The sequence below is a fragment of the Gracilinanus agilis genome, chromosome 1 (genome assembly GCF_016433145.1).
Source record: "Gracilinanus agilis isolate LMUSP501 chromosome 1, AgileGrace, whole genome shotgun sequence".
NCBI classification, from domain to species: Eukaryota; Metazoa; Chordata; class Mammalia; order Didelphimorphia; family Didelphidae; genus Gracilinanus; species Gracilinanus agilis.
In genome coordinates, this window is record NC_058130.1 from 446,765,218 (window position 1) to 446,788,626 (window position 23,409).

General features: G+C 36.0%; 1 protein-coding gene across 1 annotated transcript in view; it reads left to right on the top strand.

The window, feature by feature from the left end:
- Positions 1 to 23,409, top strand: part of OTULIN (OTU deubiquitinase with linear linkage specificity) — a 44,682-nt gene that overhangs the window by 15,260 nt on the left and 6,013 nt on the right. The window contains exons 2-5 of the mRNA XM_044657888.1: positions 663 to 739; positions 2,466 to 2,560; positions 5,923 to 6,066; positions 21,286 to 21,411. Coding sequence (XP_044513823.1) covers positions 663 to 739; positions 2,466 to 2,560; positions 5,923 to 6,066; positions 21,286 to 21,411 — 442 coding nt within the window. The remainder of the gene's footprint in view (positions 1 to 662; positions 740 to 2,465; positions 2,561 to 5,922; positions 6,067 to 21,285; positions 21,412 to 23,409) is intronic.

The window sequence follows — 23,409 nt, forward strand, 5'->3', positions numbered from 1 at the left end:
ATTTTATCTCTTATCTCTGCATCCTTTGTATGGGTTGTATCCCTTCACCTTCATTTTCTGGAATCCCTAGGTCCCTTTATTAAAAGCTATGGCTCTAATGCTATTTCTTATAGTAGATCTTTTCTGATGATCTCCCCTCCCCCCCAAATTTGGTGGTTCTCTTTTCTTGCCCACTTTCCTAAAAATTACACATTTTTTTTTGTATGTATTTTGAATCTGTTTCTATGAGATGTTGCTTCTACTCTTCAGAATGTAAATTTGAGGGCTGGGGCTGCTCAATTTTTGTCTTTGTATTCTGAGTGCCTGGCATATGGGCACATCAAAAATTTTGTGGAATTGAATTGTGAATTCTGTTTAAAAAGATTGGGTACTGGGAAGGATGTGCGGTTTTAGTAATGTGTAATTACTGCCCTCAAGGAGCTCTCACTGTTGAATATGAGTGAAGATAGATACCAACACAGAAGACTGTAATGTGAAGTATATTAGAGTATAAGAATTGCCCAGCATGTTATCTGTTGGATCACCTCACTGCCTTTAGTAATAGCACTTAAGATAAAATGCAAGAACTAGAAAATTTTTAATGTGTTTTTTAAAAGTCAACAGTACTACATATTAAATAAAAAGGAAATGTGTTTAAAATGTCTTATTTGGTGTTCTTTCAGGGAGGAGGACATATATCGTGCTGAAGATGAAATAGAAAAGGAAAAAAAATTACTGGTACCTGAAAGAGGGTTGTCAGGTACGACTTGGGTTTTATTCCTACATTCCTTCATATGTTATAGGACAAATTATAGTAGAATTCACATCTAGCTTCACAAAGTACTTAGATATGTGCATGTATGCGTGTATATAAAACTTTATTAGATTGGAGCTCCTTAAGGAGCCTTTTTTTGGCCTTTTTTTGTAACCAAGCATTTAGCATAGTGCCTGTTACATAATAGGTCCTTAATTAATGTTCACTGACTGAGTGTACAGTAACACTAATGCTTTAAGGTTTGCATAGTACTTCACAAATATAGTCTCATTTTGTCCTCATAATAGCCTGAGGAAGTTGGTTTATTATTCTCTCCATTTTACAGATAAGGAAACCAAGGCTGAAAGAGGTTAAACACTGACTTATCCTGGGTTGTCCTGTAGCTAGTAATTGTCTAAGGTTATATTTGAACTCATGTCTTCCTGAATTCAGATAAGGCACTTTTAGTGTCATCTGCTAATCTCTACAATAATAACTGTCACATTTTTCATATTGCAGTTATTATTGTGATATTTGAATTAGCTTGATGAGCAACTGAAGGTGTCAGGTAAAAGAGTGCTTCCATGAGAAATTTTAAATTGAGTGTCTCTGTATTTTCTAAATTCCTTAAATTCACTTCATTTATCATCAGTTGAAGGCAACTTTGTCTCAATTATGCATTTTATTTTATCTCAGTAGCATAAGAGAAGAGTACATTGTTTCAATTATATGCTTGAACATCACAGTTCAAAGGCTTTACATTATATTAGCCAATCCATTTATTTGTTCATATTTCATTTTTTAAATTTGAGGAATTTTCAAAAAAGAAGTCTTTTGTGCATAAAATGCATGACATAATAGGGCCATTCATTGTTCCATGATTTTTTTTAAACCATGGGTCCAAACTTAAATCTCTAAAACATGGTTCTAAACTTGTTCCGTCATCCATGGGACCTCAAAGCCACTACCTCTTCTGTGATCACTGGCAGAGCTCCCAGCTGGATAAGATGAGGTGGTTCCATGTCCTACTCACTGGCTTCAGGTACAGAGACATAGTGATAGGGGGACATGTAGGCACTGCATCTGTGCAGCATCAGCAGCCCCAGAAGCAATAGTAAATAATGGCAAGAACTATGTGAAGAAGGATGAAAGAAGGCAGCTCAATTGTAGATGTTTTGGCCAGGTATGGCTTAGGGAAGAATCTGAGGGATTGGTAGCCTTATTTTCCTCCTTAGGTCTCTGACATAACCTTAAGCTCTAGATATGCTGTAAATAACTTGTCAGAATGAGACATACTGTTCTCCCTGTTGCATTATGAAACTTTAATCTATTTTGCTTTTTGTAGACCATGTATACAGGGTGTGATTGTAAAACAAGAAAATGTTACTGATTTGTACACAGGGTGTTCCAAAAGTCTTAGTGCCATTTTAAACTTTAAATGGTTTAATAGCTTAAAGGCTTCCTTTATTGTACTCTACTGCCAGATCTGAAGTCCATCTTTTCAAGAGTGCAATTTCAAGAATTCTGATACTAGCTTTAACAATTCTCATAATGCTATTCAGAAACCCTTTATAAAATGGATGCAACAAATACTCATGGCAAAATTCCCCTTCTGGGAAAAGGAAAACAATGCCATTTTGTTAAAAGGGTGTATTAGTTGCCTTTGTTATAAGATTGATACTTTGTTTTATGTTTTCTTGATTATTACTGTTTTGTATTTGTTCCTTAACAGAGCCCAAGTTAAGTGTGGCCCCTGAAATGGATATCATGGACTATTGCAAAAAAGAGTGGAGAGGGAATACCCAAATGGCAAAACGGATGAAAAAGGTGTGATTAAAAATTAAGCACATGTGTGTGCATGCATACATGCATATGTGGGCGTATGCTGTATGTTTATATGCTTTAGTGTATACTTTCATTGATGGTTATGTAGCCCTTTCTGTTTTCAGAAGTTCTTTAAGGTAATATTTACTAGGTTATTTCTGAGAATCTGAGGGTATTGTTGTCTTGATTTTAGAGGTTAGGAAATAGTCCAAGGAGATTTATATATAAAGAACTTGTTGCTTGTATTCTGAATATATGGTTGGTACAACTCATCAGAATAAAGGTTATTTTAATTTTATTGAAAGATTTATTTCCAATTTTAGGTTTGATTATCCTGAAGATATTGCTTTTCTCTGTGGTCCAGGGCTTAGCAAGAAAGGGACCCCCTGCTCTGTTAATAAGATATTAAGGGACTTGGCCAGCCTGATTTATATTCTTGGGCTTTGAGAAGGTTATGGGAGCCCATCAGCTTTGAGAAGACCACTTATAGGCTAGTCTTAGATATCTAGGGAATTCCCCTTGCTTCACTTGCTTTTCTCTTCAAGGATCTAGTCATTATTAGGAGCCCCATGAACATGAACTAGATACTAGGTACTTCCTTAAAGTAACTAGGAATGAGAATTGGAGAGGCTCAGGGGCCTGCTTCCCATTTCTCCTTTTGGAGGGTAGTTATTATTACTCAAAGAGAAATAGTGGCTCAAGCCTGAAAATGCATCTCTTATGACTGCCAGACTGGAGACTCCTCAATTACCCAGAATTGTAGGGTATGGGCAGGTAGTCCTTGTATCCTGGTATTGTTTTGATACATTGTGTCAATTCAATTTCAATTGAATAAGTATTGGTTGGACATTTTCTGTGTGCCCAGTACTTGACCCTGTGGAAGATTAAAAAAAAATAGTATAGAACAGTGATAGGCAAACTACAGCCCGTGGGCCAGATGTGGTCCCCTGAAATGTTCTATCCGGCTGCATGACATTATTCCTAACCTGACAAATACAATGAGTAGGATACAATACAATAAAACTTCGAAAGAGTTGCCTTAAAAACAAACTGACAGATGAGCATTTCCTTTCCTTTGGCCCCTTCTTTAAAAAGTTTGCCCATCACTGGTATAGAACATAGTCCTGGGGCAGCTGGGTAGCTCAGTGGATTGAGAGTCAAGCCTAGAGACGGGAGGTCCTAGGTTCAAATCCGGTCTCAGACACTTCCTAGCTGTGTGACCCTGGCCAAGTCACTTAACCCCCATTGCCCACCCTTACCACTCTTCCACCTAGGAGCGAATGCACAGAGGTTGAGGGTTTAAAAAAAAAAAAAAAGAAAGAAAAAAGAACATAGTCCTGCCCTCAAAGGAGCTTGTTGTCTGGTTGGGTGCCAAATTGTAGGACTGCTCCATATCTCATCATTAGAGAAGAGCCACTGACCATTAGCTACAGAGAGCTAGTTGTCTTGAGAAATAGTGGCATGTTTCCCCTTGTTACTGTTAGATGATACAGCTCAGCATCAGTTACATAAAAACAAAATTAGTAGTGCAGGCTTCTTGCACCATTGAAATGGTGTCCTAAATAACTCTCTTTCTGATTGGACTGTCTGCTAAATTACTTGAGTAGAGGGTAGAATGTATTTTGGAACTAACTGAGCAGGATGCAGTTCTTTTTTTTTTTTTTTTTTAAATTTTTTTCTAACCCCAATATCTTTCTATATATCTTTCTATATTAATTTTATTTGTTACAGGGCTAGGCAATGGGGGTTAAGTGACTTGCCCAGGGTCACACAGCTAGGAAGTGTCTGAGGCCGGATTTGAACCTAGGACCTCCCGTCTCTAGGCCTGGCTCTCAATCCACTGAGCCATCCAGCTGCCCCCTGTAGTTCTTTTTAAAATTGGACACTTCAATGGCCATATGAAGTTTCTTTCCAGATATGACAGTCAATTGCTAACATATGCCCTAACATTTTTTTTTTCCCTGGATAAAAATAGTTTTTTCCATGCTAGAACTCTGGGGCTTTAGACAAATTTGTGCTAAATGCTTGAGAAGATTCAAAGCCCATTTCTATAAGGGGAAAGTTTTAGTTTTATCTGTAGACACCCCTGTTGCCCACATTCAGCTGAAGTGAGTTGGTTTTTCTCTCTAGGCAAGAATACAAGTCTTAACTCTTAAAACTTTGAGAGCAGATGGAGAATTTTTTTTTCTTGCTGCACACCTGCATATCTAAAGCCCATGACTCCAAGTTTAATCAACAGCATAAATATCTGCACCCTAGGACTTGTTAGAGAATAGAGTTTTAAGCAGATTCTTATCTGCCATGGATGCAATTGTGAATCTGAGACTTGAGACAGGCAGTTTAATGGATATATAAAGTGGCCATTTAAAAACATATTCTGAACTATGACCTTGCATAAATTTAATTGATCAGAAAGCAAATATCTAGACTATATTCTCTTAGCCTCCCTGAAGAAATGGCTTTGCTGAGTTCTGGTTTGATTTCATGTCCTCTTAACTTTAGAGAGGGACAGAGAATGCTGGAGCCGGAAAACACTTCACAGTGGCCATCTGGTCTTCCATCTTTATCTTACAGAGGAGGAAAATGGAGTCTAGAGATGCAGCTTGGCCAGTCACCTAGATTTTTATTAGTGAATTCAGGGCTAGAACTCAGGTGACCTGACTCCTAGCCAGAGGCCGTTTGTTCTTCATTTCTTCCCAGAGCATTCATTTGGACTGTCTCCTCTGCTTTTCACATATTGTAGTTGAGGATCTTGTCCACCATGCTCCTCAGTGTTCCTTCATATGAGAACTCAAGCAATAAACTAACCCTTGACTTTAGTTCTTGAAAACATTTGATTTCTACAGGTAAATTTGTTTGCTTTCTTTGATCAGATTTTGAAAACCATGTCATCAAGCAGGAAACTCAGTTCTCCTTGCCTGGTAATGCCTTTTCACTCCAGTTTAAATGTCACTTTATCATGAAGTCTCCTCTGGATCCCTAATAATGACCTTTCTCCTTTGCCCTCACATACATAGCTTTTTGTTTTGGAAACTTCTTAATAGACTGTAAACTCCATAAGGGATTGTCTCCTCGGCACCTAGCACAGTTTTTTGTATGCCAGAAGTGCTTTAAAATGTTTGTTGAATTGGGTGGGTAGGTGGGTAGAATCATGTTTTTGTTTTTTGATAAAACACTTGAATTCTCTGTAGGGATGATATTAGATCAAGTGTTCTATTTTTTTTGGGGGGGGGAGATTTGGTTATTTAAAGAACAGCTGTGAGTTTTGAGACTTGGGATGAATTTTTTTTTTCCTACATGAATAAAACTTTCTAAGCCACCTGAACTTAGTAATGGCTATATTGGTTTTTTTGACAATTTCACAGGGCTATGAAGAAGTTTCTCAGAAATTTACCTCAATAAGGAGAGTCCGGGGTGATAATTACTGTGCTCTCAGGGCAACCTTGTTCCAGGCAATGAGCCAAGCAACTGATCTTCCTATTTGGCTCAAGAATCAGGATATTATGCTGGTATGTTTAAGATTTGGTCTTATAAAAATTTAAAATACTTAAAAATATTGCACATCTAGAACTTTAACTACTTTCAGATATTAAATGCTATTTATTTTTTAATTAAATTTAATTATTTTCAGTTATCCAGAACCAGTCTTCTCTTTCCTCCCTCTTAATGCACTGAAAAAGAAGGAAAAACAAAGTCCTGCATAACAAATACTTATAGACAAGGAAAACAAATTCTAACATTGGCCACATCTAGAGGGAAAATATATATACACACCTCTGTTATGAGTACTGTGGAATCCTCATTGGTCATTGTGTTGATCAGTTTTCTTCTGTCTTTAAAACCTGTTTGTTTTTACAGTGTTGTTTTTATTGGCGGTTTTTTGGTTGTTCTTACTTTCCTGTGTATTGGTTCATCAGATCTTCTCAGGCTTCTTTTAAACTATCCCCTTCATTCTTTCTTTTCTTTTTTTAAACATTTACCTTCTGTCTTAGAATTGATACTAAGTATTGGTTCCAAGGCTGAAGAATGATATGGGCAGGGGAGTTGGGGTTAAGTGACTGGCCCAGGGTCACACAGCAGGAAGTGTCTGAGGCCAGATTTAAATCCTCTCGTCTCTAGATCTTGCTTTTGATCCACTGAGCCACCTAGCTGCCCCCTTATTCCTATCCTTCTACCATTTATCAATTGAAGAGAGAACTCTTATTCATAATCAATTTGAATCAATTCCCTAAAATCTTTAAAATGAGAACTTCATAAAAAATCTTATGCAAAGACTTTCATTTACTCACTTATCTTTTAATTTTAGCTATATTGATTGTTTTAGTGCAAATGCTTTTATTTATGTATTCAAAATTATCTTTTTACCTTTTGTGATTCTCTCTATTCCTTGTTGGGTCATGAACTCTTTCCCTCTCCAGAGATCTTACATGTAATCTCTTCCTTGCTCTTCTAATTATTTCATGCCTTATGTTCAAGTCTTGTACTCAGAGTTTTCTGCCAGACTACTTTCCAGGTTTCCTAACAATTTTTGTCACATTATGAATTCTTAACCCCAGTTACCAGGTTGTTTGGATTTATCAAATACTAGGTTACTGTACCCATTTAATTCTGTATATCTGTTCCACTGAATGGCTTTCCTGTTTCTTAACCGGTACCAAGTTGTTTTGATGATTACTGCTTTGTAGTAGAGTTTGGAATCTGGTAGTGCTAGGCCTCCTTTCATTCCCATTAAAAAAAACAAACAAATAACTATACTTTTCTATCCTAATAACTCTTAAGCCAGAAGGGCAAGGGCTATATAATTGGAGTTAAGTAACTTGCCCAGGGTTACACAGCTGAGGATGTAGTTGTATTTGTATAGGCCTAAGTGTGTGTGTGTATATATATATATATATATATATATATATAACATATCTATATATTAGACCTATACAAATATATTAGTTATTTTTTTTAATTTTTTAATTTTTTTATTTTAAACCCTTAACTTCTGTGCATTGACTCATAGGTGGAAGAGTAGTAAGGGTAGGCAATGGGGGTCAAGTGACTTGCCCAGGGTCATACAACTGGGAAGTGTCTGAGGCTGGATTTGAACCTAGGACCTCCCATCTCTAGGCCTGGCTCTCAATCCTCTGAGCTACCCAGCTGCCTCCCTATATTAGTTATTTTAAATGGAATTTTTCATTCTTTCTTTGCGACAGCTTGATGGCTTACTAGACAGAGTGCTGGACCTATAGTCTGGAAGTTGTGTAATCCTTTCTTTAACTATGAAATGGTGGTAATATTAACACCTACATCGTCTAGTTCAGTGGTTCCCAAACTTTTTTGGCCTACTGCCCCCTTTCCAGAAAAAAATATTACTTAGCCCCCTGGAAATTAATTTTTTTAAAAATTTTAATAGCAATTAATAGGAAAGATAAATGCACCTGTGGCCATCACCACTCTCCTGGATTGCTGCAGCACCCACCAGGGGGCGGTAGCACCCACTTTGGGAATCAATGGTCTAGTTGTTATCAGGATCAATTGAGATAATATTTATAAGTGTGTGATGCACATAGTAGGACTTATATTCTTGCTCCCTTCATCTTAACATGAAATATTTAATTGGGACAAATGTAAAGTCTAGAACATAGGTTCAAAAATTTCATTAGAATATTCATAGGATTGATTATAGGGTTAGAAGATATTTCAGTGGTCATCTAGACCCAGAGTCTCATTTTACAGATGAGGAATCTGAGGCCTAAAGAGTTGATTGACCTAAGCTTCACACAAATAGTTTGTGTTGTGTTATGAGTAAGATTAGATTAGCTAGTTATTAGGTATTGATTATATATTGATTAGGAAGTACCTAGCAGGAAGGAGCTGGAGCTGGGAATTCCAGGTTGGAATGAAGGAGGAGGAAGTCTATCTGTGTTCTGTGTGTGGACTCCATTAGTGGTAGGCAAAAACTGTTGCCAGCCTGGGAGACCTCAGAGCAAAGGACACCTTGCATCCTGTTTTCCCCTGGGATCCTGTGTGGTGTGGCATCAAGTAAAGGACAAGATCTACAGAGCCAATAGAAGAGGTGTAGTTTGAGTTCTGGCAGACAGTGCTTCAAGCAAACCCCTTTCTGCTTGGTTCCTGAGACAACTGTAGCTCCTGGCATCCAGAGATCATCAGTGGATTGTAGTGAGAAATCCCAAAGCCACAAACCCTGCACTCAAGCCTGGCAGGTTCCAGGTATGAGGCAGAAACCCAGAGACTCCAGTATAGCTCCTTGGGCTCTGTTAGTTAGATAGCTTAGATTAGTGTAGTTGAATAAGTCCTTCCCTGTCCCTTTGGGTTTTGTTATTAGGTGTTAAGATTTTAGAGTAGTCATTCCTATCCCTCCTTTTAGTTGTTTCTAATTAAAACCCAATTTCACCTTGTTACCTTGTCAGTTAATTCAAGGCCTCTGACCAGAGTGACAGTTGGCTGTTATTTTTTCAGTTGGGAGTGGTGTAGCTGTACAAGACTTCAGTGTTCAGTTTTAGTCTCTCTTATATCCCAGAGAGTATTCCCACAAACCCCATAGTTGATTTTTAATATCCCTGGTGACCCCATTACTTATATTTTCCTACACTTGTACCCAGAGGCACAAATAGGATTTGAACCCAGGTATACAGATTCCAGCACTCTTTCCACTATATCACACTGCCCTTATGATACCAGATATGAAAACCTAGCTAGATGATGGTTCGTGTAGAAAGTCTTAATGGCTTTAATTTAGTACAAGGCAGTAGTTTGATGTGATTGCTCAAAACAATACCAAAACTTAATAGTTTTAGGCTATATAGTGTTCATTAATATAAGTGATGGAGGGGATTAATAGTTCTACTGAATTTTGCCTTGGTTAAACTACATCTTTTTTGTGTTCAATTTTGCCTCATTTTCAAAAGATACATTGACAAATACTAGTGTATTCAAAGCATAATGAAAGACCCAGTTGTAAGAGAGATAAGAAAAAGCATTTGTGGTATTTCATCTGCAAATAAAGAAGACTGAGTCATCTTCAAACATTTTAAGGGCTATCTTGTGGCAAAGGGATATAATTTGTTCTTTTGTGTAGCTCCAGAGGACAGGAGTATTTCTAATAGAAGTTATAGGGAGTTCAGTATAACAAAGTACTTAGTGGCTGGATAATTACCTCCGAGGCAGGTTTTAGAACTTGTTTTGACACTATATGGAAAGCCAGATTAGATGGTCACAATCTCTTCCACTTCTGATAGTCTGTTCTGGGCTTGTTGTTGTTATCTGTGTAAAAGAAAATATAGGAGGTGGCAATGTCTCATGTGAATTAGTGGTAGTTTCCCATATCACTTGCCAAATTTCTATATGATTCTTTTTATTGTTACTAACCAGAGTATTATTTATTCTGTGTAGTTCCAAATAGATAGACTTGGGGTCAGGAAGACCTAAGGTTGAATCTTATCTTGAATACTTACTAGCTGTGTAACCCTGAGGGAATCAAATACCCTCTCTGAGTCAGTTTTCCTCTCTGCAAAATAGGAATAATAGCAACTACCTCACAGGGTTTTTATGAGGATCAGATGAGATGGTTCTTTTTAATTTTTTTTTTATTTTAAACCCTTAACTTCTGTGTATTGACTTATAGGTGGAAGAGTGGTAAGGGTAGGTAATGGAGGTCAAGTGACTTGCCCAGGGTCACACAGCTGGGAAGTGTCTGAGGCCAGATTTGAACCTAGGACCTCCCGTCTCTAGGCCTGGCTCTCAATCCACTGAGCTACCCAGCTGTCCCCATGAGATGGTTCTTTAAAGTACTTTGTAAACCATAAGTAGTAGCTGTTAGGATTATGGTTTTAAAATATTTAAGCACTTATACCGTGAGTGGTGGTGACTGTTGTAGCACAGGACTTGAAGGTAGATTTTGGTGCTGAAGGGATTTTTTTTTTCCCTGAATTCCTGTGTCAGTGTTTTTTGGTAAGAGAAATAGGTTCTTTTCCTGCTTGTATTGCAGAATGCCAAAATGTTTTTCTAGTAATAATAACTCATTTATATGGAACTTTGCAAAAGGATTTCCCCAGAAGAGTTCTCTGAGGTATAGGAGGGGCAAATGTCATCCAGATTTTATATACAACGAAATTTAAGTTTTGGAAAGGGTGGTAAGTATGAGGCTCTTTACATAGATAATGAGTGTTAAGCTGAAAGTTGAACTCAAGTTTTTGACTGCCAAGTTCAATGCTTTTTCTACTGCCAGTACGATCTACTGCTTTTTTTCTAGTATATCATTATTACCTTTTCCCCCCTTCTGCTTTTGTCGGATAAATGGTACAAAAATAGATCCTCTTGTTAGCCCTTACCTTATTTAGTGTTTACTCTAAATCAAGCACTGTGCTAAATGCTGAGGATACAAATGGGAAAAGTGGATAATTTGCAGAATGGCCCAGAGTCAAAAGAAAGGAGACAGAAAAGGCCCATCTAGTATTAGATTAGTGTACTTTTTTTTTTTTTTTAAGAAAAAGGGAGTGAGTGTTTAATGTTATAATATACTTGATGTTGAGGCCATTATAGTTCTGAAAAAAGTATTTTTGCTTTTTCTCTTATTTTTCTGTTGTCATTGCATCTTAGATATTGGTGACTATACCAGGCATCTTAAACTCAACACATTCAAAAATAGAACTTATGATCTTTTCCCCAAAATCTACTCTTTTCTGGACTTCCTTCTTTCTATTGAGGACATCACTGTCATCCCAGGTTCACAACCACCTAGGTTCAAAGCCTCAAAGCAATTCTTGATTCCTTACTCTCCCTCATTCTACATATAGTCATTTGCTAAATCTTGTCAAATTTGCCTCCACTGTATTTTTCATAGCCTTGAAAAACTTAGAAGTGTTGTTGAAATACTATTATTCATTCCCATGGCCATTATCCCAGTCCAAGTCTATACTATATCAGCTTTTGCCTTGTAAGGGTTAAAATGAATGGTTTGACTAAAATATGAGAATGTGGTCACCGAAATTAATATACGTCAAGTCAAAATAACTTTTTATCAGTTTTAGTTACAAAATAGAAGGAAAGAGTGAAAGGAGAGGAATGTGAAAGAGGGCAGAGTAAGAAGTCTGGCTTATCACCCTAAATATCTGCTCTGGCTCCTGGACTTTTTACATTAGCTTCCTAATTGGAATTTCTGCTTTAATTTTCTCCTATCTCCATTTATCCACAGGTGTTGATGTGATTTTCCACAAGTTTCCCCATGTTACTTCTCTACTTAATAAACTCCAATGAGTTTCTGTTAGCTTTAGGGTCACATACAAGCTTTGCTAACACTTCAAAACCTTTCACAGCCTGGTGCTAGCTTCCTGTCCAGCCTTGGCATACATATATATATTGCTTACTTTTACATGCTATTGGTCCAGTCAAACTGTCATCCTTATTCTTCACATCTGATATTCCATCTCTCATTTTTTCTGCCTTTGTTCTAATTGCTGCTCATGTTTAGAATGCACTCATTCTTCACCTCCACCTCTGAGAATTACCATTTTCATTCAAAGCTTAACTCAGGTATTGATACCATCATACCATCTCCCACTATTAGTTGCTAGTGCATCTTCCTCTGAAATTAGAAGGGGGGAGGGGGGAGACAGGGAGAGAGACAGGGAGAAGGGGGTGAGAGAGAGAGAGACAGACAGACAGACAGAGACAGAATGTGTGTGTGTGTGTGTTGCATGCATGTGTCTGTGTAAGTAGAATTTTCCGGCATCTAGAAAATAATTAAATAAAAGCTAATTTTTGCGTTTGCTTAACAAGGAAATTGTTACATGGTAGCATTATTCTGTTTGGACCAAAGTCTCTGTGAATACTCAGATCATTCACTGGCCTCTCTACTAGAATAGTAATTCTAGTGCATTTCGAACCTTTAGAATTTCCTTGAAACTTGTTTTTTTCCTGGGAATCCTAGACTTACATTAGGTATATCAGACAAGATCTCTCTGTCAACCCAAGATAACAGTAGGTAGATAGATCCTAGAGCAACTCTAGGCTTTTGAACACAACTGGAAGTTTAGGAACCAACCTGGGATCTCTGGAGACTATGGACTATTTCCTAAAGACATCACTGATTTCTATTTAGCTCTTTGCTATCACTTGCATACCTTTTATGAAGAATGCCTTGGTGAACTCATATTTGTCATTGAGCTGTCTTCATTGAGTTGTCTTCAGTGATAGAACCTGAAACTGAGTGAAGATAAGTTGCTGGTCCAAACTATACCTGACCAAGTGTTCTCTATAAAATATCACCAATTAAATGTTCTCACTCAGTCTTTGCTTGAAGACGTTCAGTATGAGAGAATGCATTGTTTCATGAATCCATTTCACTTTTGAATAGCTTTAAAATCAAGAAGTTTTCCTTCACATCAAATCTAAATCTGCTTCTTTGCAACTTCCTCCTATTATTGTTCTTAGTTCTACTTCTGGAGTCAGGTCTGAGTCTATTTCCACATGGCCGTTGTTCAGATCCTTGAAGACAGTGAGGTCCCCATTAAGTTTCCTCTTCTTCAAGCCAGACATCCTAAGTTTTTTCATCTGAGCCTCATATGTAATGTTTTGTGTTACTTCATGTGTATTTTAGAACAAAACACCATAACCAAGACATGATATGACAAAGGTAGTGTATAGTGACTATATCACTTTCTTTCTGAACATTATTCATCATATATTTTAGCCTAAAATAGCAGTAGCTTTTGTCATAGCAAACTATTGACTCATTGAGCTTGAATTCCCCTAAAACCCTTTAATAATTTTTTTCTTTGACATTTTTTAGAAAAGAATTGCTATCGATCCAGAACCTTCCCCATCTTGCACTTTGAAGTTCATTTTTAAAAAAACATTTATATAGTGTTTTACATTTATCTCGATTAATTTATCTTAATAGATTTTGCCAAACATTCTAGCTGGTTAAGTTTTAGTTTTTTGGTTTTTTTCTGTATCCAGCACATTAGCATCCTTCATAGCTTTGTTGTTTACATAATTGATAAGTCTATCATTAGGCAATTAACTTAAGTTGTTGATAATAAACTTTGAACAGCCCTGCACCAACCACAGGTTTTGTATAGACCATTAGATACTTTCTTCTGTTTTGAAATTGACATATTAATGACCTCTTTTTGATCCAGCCATTCAGTTAGTTCCAAATTAACCTAATTATACTTTTAATCTAGCCCGTGTCCATTTTCCCCCCAGAAATAATGTTAGAGATATACAAATGCTTTGTTCAAATTTACTTAAACTCTTTTTCTATCATTCTCCTAATCTACTGGTCTCTAATAACCTTTCAAAAAAAAGGAATAAGTTATTAATCTTGATATTAGCTAGCTCTGTGTGGTCACCATTTCCTTCTCTAGTTCTTTACTTGCTAAAGAAGGAACTATTGAAATCTGATTGTAGATCAAAGCACACCATTTTTCACTTTATTTACTTCATGAGTTTTTAATTGTGTATATAATTTATGTCTTCAGTCATGACATGGGGAATTTAGAAATATATATTAGATTAAATCACTGATATAACCTATATCAGATTATTTACCACCTTGGGGAAGTGAATAGCAAATTGTCATTTCTTCATTTAACCATCCCTTTGACAACATGGTCTAGAGTTTTGCCAGAATTAGAGACAAATTTACTAACTTAGAGTTTGCAGACCACTCTTTCTTTTTTGAAGATTATAACAGTATTTGTCCTACTCCAGTGCTATGGAACCTTTTATATTCTCTGCAATTTTTAAAATTTTTATTTATTTTTTTTCATTTTCAGTTTGTTTTCAAAGTATGTCAGTTCCATGACATCAGTGAAGTTATTATGAATCAACACACAGTGAACACAAAAGACTAGAAACCCAAATAACATAGTGTACAAAATAGAGTAGTTGATAGCATCCATTCTTAAAAATGTTACCTTGATACACTGCATCAGAAAATTTCTGGTTTGACCACTGGAGATAGCAAGTTTTTGCTTCATTAGGAAATTAAGATAATAGTATCATTGGATGCAGATCCAAACAGCAGTGTATGACCGTGGAAACCAAAAACGTGTGTATTTTCTGATATTTTCAGCATTGAGGCAGTTGTAAAATAATTGCTTTCCTTAGTGAGGGCATTAGTACCATGTTCTCTTAAAAAATTGAATGCTGGTGTTTCACTTATGGCAATTATAATTGAAATTTCTATTTATTGCATGCTCACTGATAGTTTAAAAGAAGTTTTGTGAACTTAAAATGATAAAATTAAGTTCCTAGTCCTCAGTCAGAATTATTTTACCTTGTTGCTTTGCTTTTCACGTGTTTCTTAATTTCAAAATATAGTTTGATGTCTTTTGTCTTTACATCATACTCAGACCCTGCTCTTCTTCAAATTGAACCTACATTATAACAAAAACCCAGTGTAGAAGACATGTCTGACAAGTTATAAATTATTCTGGCCTAATAGTCCCTCATTTATATGACATGAAGAAAGGGAAGTATGTTTTTTTTACCTCTTCAAAATCTTCATGGCTTTTATCATTATTCAGAGTATAGCTTCTTTTTGGTACTCTTTTCATTTATGTTGTTATTATAATTGTTAACAATTAATAGATACATTGTTTTATTTCATCATACATCAGTTTATACATGAATGGTCATTTGTTACCTGTTATTTTAGGTTAATCTTCATAGTGAATCATCTTCAGACTATAGTATTTTAGCATGTTCAGAATTAAAATATAACATTTGGAAATTATTAAGAAGTACTTCAAAACATCCTTGGAATCATGGAAAAGAGATAGCTAATGAAATCTGATAGTTTTTTGGATAGAGAGTAAAGAAAATATCCATTTTAAACTCAATGTAAGCCAGGTTTGCATTTTGAGTAGGTGCCAGTTGATCCTTGCTTGGAGACATGCCATTATCCTCGTTTAAACTTTATCAGCAGTTTAAATGCTATATCAAATTTAAAGCCCCAGAGTAAATAATATGGATTTTTAGGAGAACACACAGATTAACTTTTAAAAACTTACCTAGATTTGTAGGTATCTAATTATTAATATTGCTGAAGTATATGGAGGATATACTACAAAAGTTTATTCCTTCAATTGTTCATATAGAAAATAGGAATATAGATCTTGTTTTAATTATTGAATCATTATGGCCATGGATAGTCAATGAATCAGAGTGAAAAATGGATTATTAATTTAACATATTTCACCTTTTACAGATCAGATAAAATCAACTCTTTTACTTTAAAGTTTTTGAGTTCTTTTTGCTCACATTTGCAAAGCTAAATTTAGTGAATGTGTATCTTGAACTATAATTTGGGATTCCATCTCTTTCTAATTTTGTAATTAAAACTCTACTTGACTTAAAACTCCAAACATCATTTTACCACTTGTAAAATTCTTTGAATTACTTTCATATTAATCAAATTTGAGAAATTAGCTTGGGACCTCCTTTTGTTTAAATATGTGTCAAAATTTAAGGGGCAAAGGGGCAGCTGAGTAGCTCAGTGGATTGAGAGTCAGGCCTAGAGATGGGAGGTCCTAGGTTCAAATCTGGCCTCAGACACTTCCCAGCTGTGTGACCCTGGGCAAGTCAAGTGACCCCCATAGCCCAACCTTACCACTCTTCCACCTAGGAGCCAATACACAGAAGTTAAGGGTTTAAAAAAAAATTTAAGGGGCAAAATTCAGTGGATTTGGTAAAGACATTTGTTGTTTTGATTTGTTCTTACCACACTGATCTTAGAGATGTAGCCACCTCTGATGATTTGTTAAAATGGATTAGGGAAGCATAAATTTTGACCTGACTGACTGCGCATTTTTTTCTTTCACTTTAACAAAAATTTAAGTGTCAATTATTGGCATAGTATTGTGCTTAATTAAATATTGGAGATACAGAGTTTAGTTTAGACACAGTTCCTTCATGGAAATTACAGTGTAGTGGTGAGATAATATGCAAATATAGATAACTAATAGACATTACATGTAACACTACATAACATATGAGTACATCCAATTAATAATATTATAATGAGTTCAGAATAGGGAAAGGGTGGTTATTCCTTTCTCTACCTCTTGACTGTGTAGGAAAATATAAGTGAGGTAATGGGGTCACCAGGGATATTACAATAAACTAAGTGGTTTGTGGGAACACACTCTAGGATTTATGAGAGACTGGACCAGCGTGAAGAGACCAGAGTTTTTCTGGATCTCCACAGGAATGGCAGCTGATCTTAACTGTCACCCAGCTTCCTCTAGACCAGAGTATAATAACAGGCTAACAAGGTAAAAGGGACTTAATAGCTTTAATTATGTTAGACTAAAAGGTGGGAAAGGATTTCTATACTTAAAATCTAAAGGATAAAAACCACAGAGCAATGGGAGGACTTATTCTACTCTTATCTAAGTGATCTAAACTAACAGGGTCCAAGGAGCTGTAAATGGAGTCTCTGGGTTTCTGCCTCAAACCTGGAACCTGCCAGGCTTGAGTACAACTGGGGCTTTGTGGCTTTGGGATTCTCACTGCAATCCACTGATGATCTCTGGATGCCAGGAGCTAAGGTTGTCTCAGGAACCAAGTAGTAAGGGTTTTGCTTGAAACACTGTCCTCTAGTTCCTCTTCTCTTGGCTCTGTAGATTTGTCCTTTTGCTAGATGATACAACACACAGGATCCCAGGGGAAAACAGGAAGCAGGATGTCCTTTGCTCTGAGGTCTCCCAGGCTGGCAACAGTTTTGCCCGCCACTAATGGAGTCCACACTCAAGGCACAGACAGACTTCCTCCTCCCTCATTCCATCATGGAATTCCCAGCTCCAGCTCCTTCCTGCTATTTACAACTTAATCAGTACATAATCAATACCTAATCTAATCTTCCTCACAACAACTGAAATGGTCTTTTCTAAGGTTATCATGGTTTTCTTAATTGCTAAATCCAATAACCTTTCTCACTTCTTATCCTTCTTGATCTGCCATTTGCCACATCAACCCTCGTTTCTGTTCCCTCATTTTTTGTACCAGTGCTTTGTTATACTATGTCATTGGGGAATGCTCTTTCTGTACGGGGCTATCCCAGCACGCTATGTTTTCTCTTTTCTTTCTCTCTCTCGGTGAGTTCATTTCTTATCATGGATTCAGTTGTCATCTCTAAGCAGATGTTCATGGGTTTTAAAAATAACCCTTGATCTCATCCCCACCTTTCTTTTTAGAAGATCACCTTTTTTATTAAACTTCCTTTCTTTAATCTTCAATTGCTTCCTCTCTCCTTGTTTCTTTCCTGTCACCTACACATAACCTAGTTCTCCTGTTCCTTAAAACTCCCCACACTAGAACTTGCCCCAGCTACCATCCTTTATCTCTTCTTTCCTCCTTAGTGAAATTCCATACACTTAGCTAAACTATTCAGTGCCTCCACTTTTCCAGCTTCTAAATCAGAGATGTCACATAATGTTGGGTTGTTGGTAGTGCTCAGGAATGTCTGGAATAAATGTAGCTCTGAAATATTTAATGAAATATAGAACAGGGCATAATGTTAATATGTGATTTTCTAAGTCAATATGCTGTCATAGGGATCTATTTATATGTGGTTTCATGACTCCTGTTTCTCTTTGAATTTGACACTACTCTTCTAACCCCTCTGTAGTCTGACTTCCTGCCTCATCGTTCAATTAGTTTCTCCACAGTTACTGATGTCTACTCCAGTGCTGAATTTAATTATCTTTTCCTTTCTGAGTCTTCATTCTTGCTCCTTAGCATTTGACACAGTTGAGTGTTCTGGTTTTTTGTGACACTGAATTCTTTTGATAATCCTCCTAACTAACTAATTCTTCTTTGCTTCCTTTAACCAGGTATTTAGCCATGTCATGCTTGCTTATTTCTTGGTATCCCTCTTTTGTTCTTTCAGTATTCTCTTAAGAGCTGATGTCATCATCTCCCCTTAGTTTGTTCATCTCTGTTTATGTAATTGATGTATCTATAGCCAGCCCTAGTGTTCTTCCCAAGTTTCCTGAGCTGAAGTCCCCATATCACCAACTGTCTTGGATATTTTGAACTGGATGTCCTATAGATATCTCAAACTCAGCAAGTCCAAAACTAAACTTATTATCTTTTCCTCAAAACCCAATCCTGTTCTAAAATATCGAATTCCTGTTGAAGATATGTCTTTTCAGTCTCAAAACCTTGACTTCTCACTGCACAGTTTTTTTACTCTTTTATCCTCACATCTCTCACATATGCCCCCCTTTCTGCCTTCAAAAAGCCCTAACCCTAATTCAAGCTCTCATCTCCTCTTCCCTTCAGCTACTGCAATAATCTTCTAATTGGTCACCCTGCCTCAAGTCAAACTCACAAACAGGTACTTTACTTTAGCAAGAATTTCATAATTGTTGGGGATAATATGGCAGGTATATAATATTTCCACTTTACTGTTTTCATGTCTATTTTTAAAATAATAGTAAGATATGCTTCACTTACTATTTGTTTCCTCATTGCCCTCAGGTTTATATTCAGCTTCAGAGTTAGAATCATTCTCTCTTTTGTGCCTATTTTAATAGATTCATTCTCAAAGATTTGTATGTTTATTTCACTTGTGATTTCATATTGTTGCCACTTGATGGCTGTAGTAGTTCAGAATTTGAGAGTTAAAACTTAAAAATGAATTGTAAGATTTTCATAATGAAACTGTTAAAACATTATAAAGGTAAAGATAGAATTCTGGCTAGTGTGACAAATGGATTCCAAAACCATTAAATATTTTTGTGGTTTGAATGTTTAATTTTTTTAATTAAATGGAAAACTTGGAATTTTTTTTTTCATTTTCAGTGGTGATCAATATTTTAATAGAATGTGTGTTTGTGGACGTTTCAGAAACATTATGTATTTTATTTATTTGGTTTATATGTGATTTCTTTGGAAAAGACTCAGATGTCATTAACATTCCTATTTTTGTTTTTATGGTCATATTAAATCGTTTTGGTATCTTCTTATTGCTACATTCCCAAAAATGTAAAACTGGAATGCAATATTTTAAAATTTACTTAAGAGAGATTTTGATGAATTATTCAAAAACTAAAGAGTTGAGTCTCATTTTAAAAATAAATTTTGCTACTTTAGAAGCAGTTGGTAGTGCAGTCAATAGATTGCTGAGCCTAGGGTCAGGAAGACCTGAATTTGAATATAGGCTTGAATACTCATTATCTCTGTGACCTTGAGCAAGTCACTTCATCTCCTTCAGCCTCAGTTTCCTCAATTGTAAAGTAGAGATAATAATACTTATCCTACAGGGCTGTTTGAGGATCAAATGAGGTAATATTAGGTAATATTCATAAAAACTGCTTAGCACAGTGTCCAGCACGGGTTAGATGCTGTATGACTGCTCATTCTCTCTCTTTAAGATTCACCTAGATTTTTTTTCCTATAGTGACTTGATGTATATGTCCCACATCTTCATTTATCATCTTTCATTTTGATATGAAGTTTGTTTTCTATATTTTTTAGCTATGAATTAACAGATATTTTTGTCCCAACTTGGTGACATGATTTTTCAATGAAGGCGCCTAGAGCTGCTGGCATACTCACCATTCTCTTGCTGTCAGGAGCCAGGTTCCCATAGATTCTTGATTGATGGGCAGAGACAGAAAAAAACATAGGGGATGACATAGTTCAGCTGCTTATCCTTCAGTCATTGAATATCTCTTTTTATCATTTTATCTCGGGTTTTTTTTAATCAGATATTAAAAATGTGCTTATTATATGTTGGGCATTTTGCAAAGTGCTCTTGATACAGAAAAAGGCAAAGCCATTCTTGCCCCAAGAGACCTTATTGTCTAATGAGAAAGATAGCATATATTTAAATAGATATATATGTGGACTTGGCTTAAGAGTCAGCTTGTATGTGAAACTTTTCTTGTACCTTTCCTGACCTCCTCCCTCGGTAGATTTTGATTGTATTTATTTTGTATGCATTTTCTATATATTTGTGTGTATGTTATTCCTCCTAATGGGATATAAATTCCTTATGGGCAGAGACTGTAAAATTTTTGGTTTTGTATCTCCCAGTGTTCATCACAGTGCCTGAAACATAATAAGTGTTTTAAAAATTGTTGCTGGATTGATTGATCTGACAGATTTATAGAAATATTATTTCATAGGTACTGTACTAGGATATTGCGGGCCTGAGTTTCTGTTAATATGATATAGCAGAACAATTTTTCCAGATAGAAAAAGTAGAATTTCTGTGGTTAGGAGTAGTAGATTTCTTCCCCATAAGCAATGGACTAATTTTTAGTAATTGAATGCCCCACATATCTTGAAGTACCTGCCTTAGTAATTCCTTGGATAGGTATTCCAATAACAAATGAATTCCCAAAGCCTTTGAATGATTTCTAAATAGACGCTTCATTGAAAGAAAGAATGTTAGCCCAGGTCTTGATTTTATTCTTTAATTGCTATTGAATTTCCCAGATGGTTAATAGAATAGTCAAACAAGATTTCACATTTTATGTCTCATTGAAACCTCTATAATATACTCTCCAAGAATTTGAATTCAGGGCCCCAAGAGAGGGTCTTGACATGGTAGTGCAGAGACTTAAATGTTCTTTACTGAGTTTGATTAAAGAGACAAATGAAAGTACTGTGAAATTTCCCCCCTTTTTTTGTGGAGTTAGGTAATTGTGGACTTCTGTGAATGTTAACATCTTTATTTTTCTGTTTTCTTCATACTTTAGTTACCAGAAAAACTAATAAGCAGATATAACTGGATCAAGCAGTGGAAGCTTGGACTGAAATTTGATGGAAAGGGAGAGGACCTGGGAGATAAAATTAAAGAATCTTTAGCTCTACTAAGGAAGAAGGTTTGAAACATTTTCATTATTCTGATTTATGAAGTTTTTTCCTTCGATATCCTCCCAAGTCTTTCATTTCTTATTTCCTTTCTGATAGTTGTAGAAACAAATCACAGGTGTTATATGGAAAAATGTTTTAGTTGTAAGTGTCTGCAAATTATTTTATATAAATTCAGAGACTTGTCAGTTAGGCTTCTCATAGAATTAAGAGATGGAAGTTCTAAGAACAACTGGCATGTATTAGTGTCCTGTTGAAGCTGGGCTTCTTACATGAGAAAGGATTAATAAAAAGGAAATTCAAGAAAACTTCTGTTCCATCATTTCATGGATATTATTCAGCCCGCCTTATTATGATATGAAGTAAAATCAACTTCCTATATGTTAAATTAAGATTTTAAACTTTTATTGAAAGAAAATTCCCTAAATTCCCAAAAATTTCTAAAGTTTGCTTTATTATGAAGTTTTTGGTAACTTTGAAAAACATTTTGAGTTTTATCGAATTTATGAAATTGAGCTAGACTCTAAATGTGCTGGATGGTTGGGTTGTGATCTTCACCACAAAGTTAACAGGATCCACAAATCCATGGAATTGAAGTATGGGCTTTAGTTGAATTTATGGATTGTAAAATACAGTTTGCCTTTCAAAAGTCTGTTTAGCTTTGTAGGTAACTTCCTTTATCCACTGTCTATCTTTGTTCCACCAGAGAATTTTCTTTTTAGCAGCATCACTGTCACTGATATCAACAAATAAGCTGTTTTAGGCTTACTGTGGGAGGTAGGAAGGGGCATTGTGCTAGGCACTGAGGAATACACAGTAAATCTAACACAAGATCTTTGCCTTCTGAGATCTTAAAACTTTAGTTGGAAGGAACAAGATAGGAATATGTATGCTTTTTTGTCTCTTCCCATTTGATGTGCCCTCTACTGTAATGCAGGATTTATGCAAGATTTCTTGCATTTGCAATATTATCCTAGGCAATCCTGTCAGTTAGCAGAATGGAACTCTGGCCTGGCAGGTGCCAGTCCCAGGAGCTGACAGTTGAACTGGGGACTATATAAACAACCTCGGGGTTCTGATTTCCTTGACCTCACCCAGACACCCAGCTACCCCTAACTTCCCCTTGGGGACCTGGGAGGGACTGAAGGGAGGTGAGTGTGGAACGTGGACAGGATTTTAGCTTAGAGTATCCTAATTTAGATACCCCTAAATCAACTTAACAACCATATCTGTTTAGACTAAAAAGAATTGCCAAAATGTATGTACCAGGAAAAATGTTAGATCACTTGAACTGGAAGAGATCAAGTAGGAGAGCAGGGCTTATATGATAAGTATCTTGAACACTCTCAGGACAACAGAGTTAAGGCATAGCTGCCAGATTATTTTCTCAAGTGCAGCTCTGACGATGTCATTCTATAGGGGTTCTTTTACCTTTTTTTTTTTTCCCATTATAGACCCCTTTAACAATCTTATAAAGCCTATGGATCCTCCTTCAGATGAATGGTTTTCAGTGCATAAAATAAAATACATAGATTAAAAATGAAGCCATTTATATTGAAATAATTATTAAAATGTTAAAAATAAAAGTTCATGGGCCATAGATTAAGAACCCTTGTTCTTTTTGCCTCTAGAATAAAATATATAACTCCTGATTGACACTTAAAGTCCTTTACAACTTGACCCCCAAACTTCCTTCCTAGACTTCATTTATATTATTTCCCTTCCCAGCTTTCACAGTCAGAATGTTATTCTATATACACAACATTCTTTCTTTCTTCTCCATATCTTTCTCTTGGAATACATTCTATTTCTACCCCTGGGTATCCCTAGTTTCCTTCAAGGCACAGCTCATTTCCACTTTATACATAAAACCCTTCCTGGTCACCATAGTCATTAGAACTGCACTTAAATATATCTGTTTTGCTCACAAATATATGACCATACATGCGAATACATACATGCTGACTCTCCTGTTCAATTATAAGAGCCTTCATTATTGGAATTGGTTT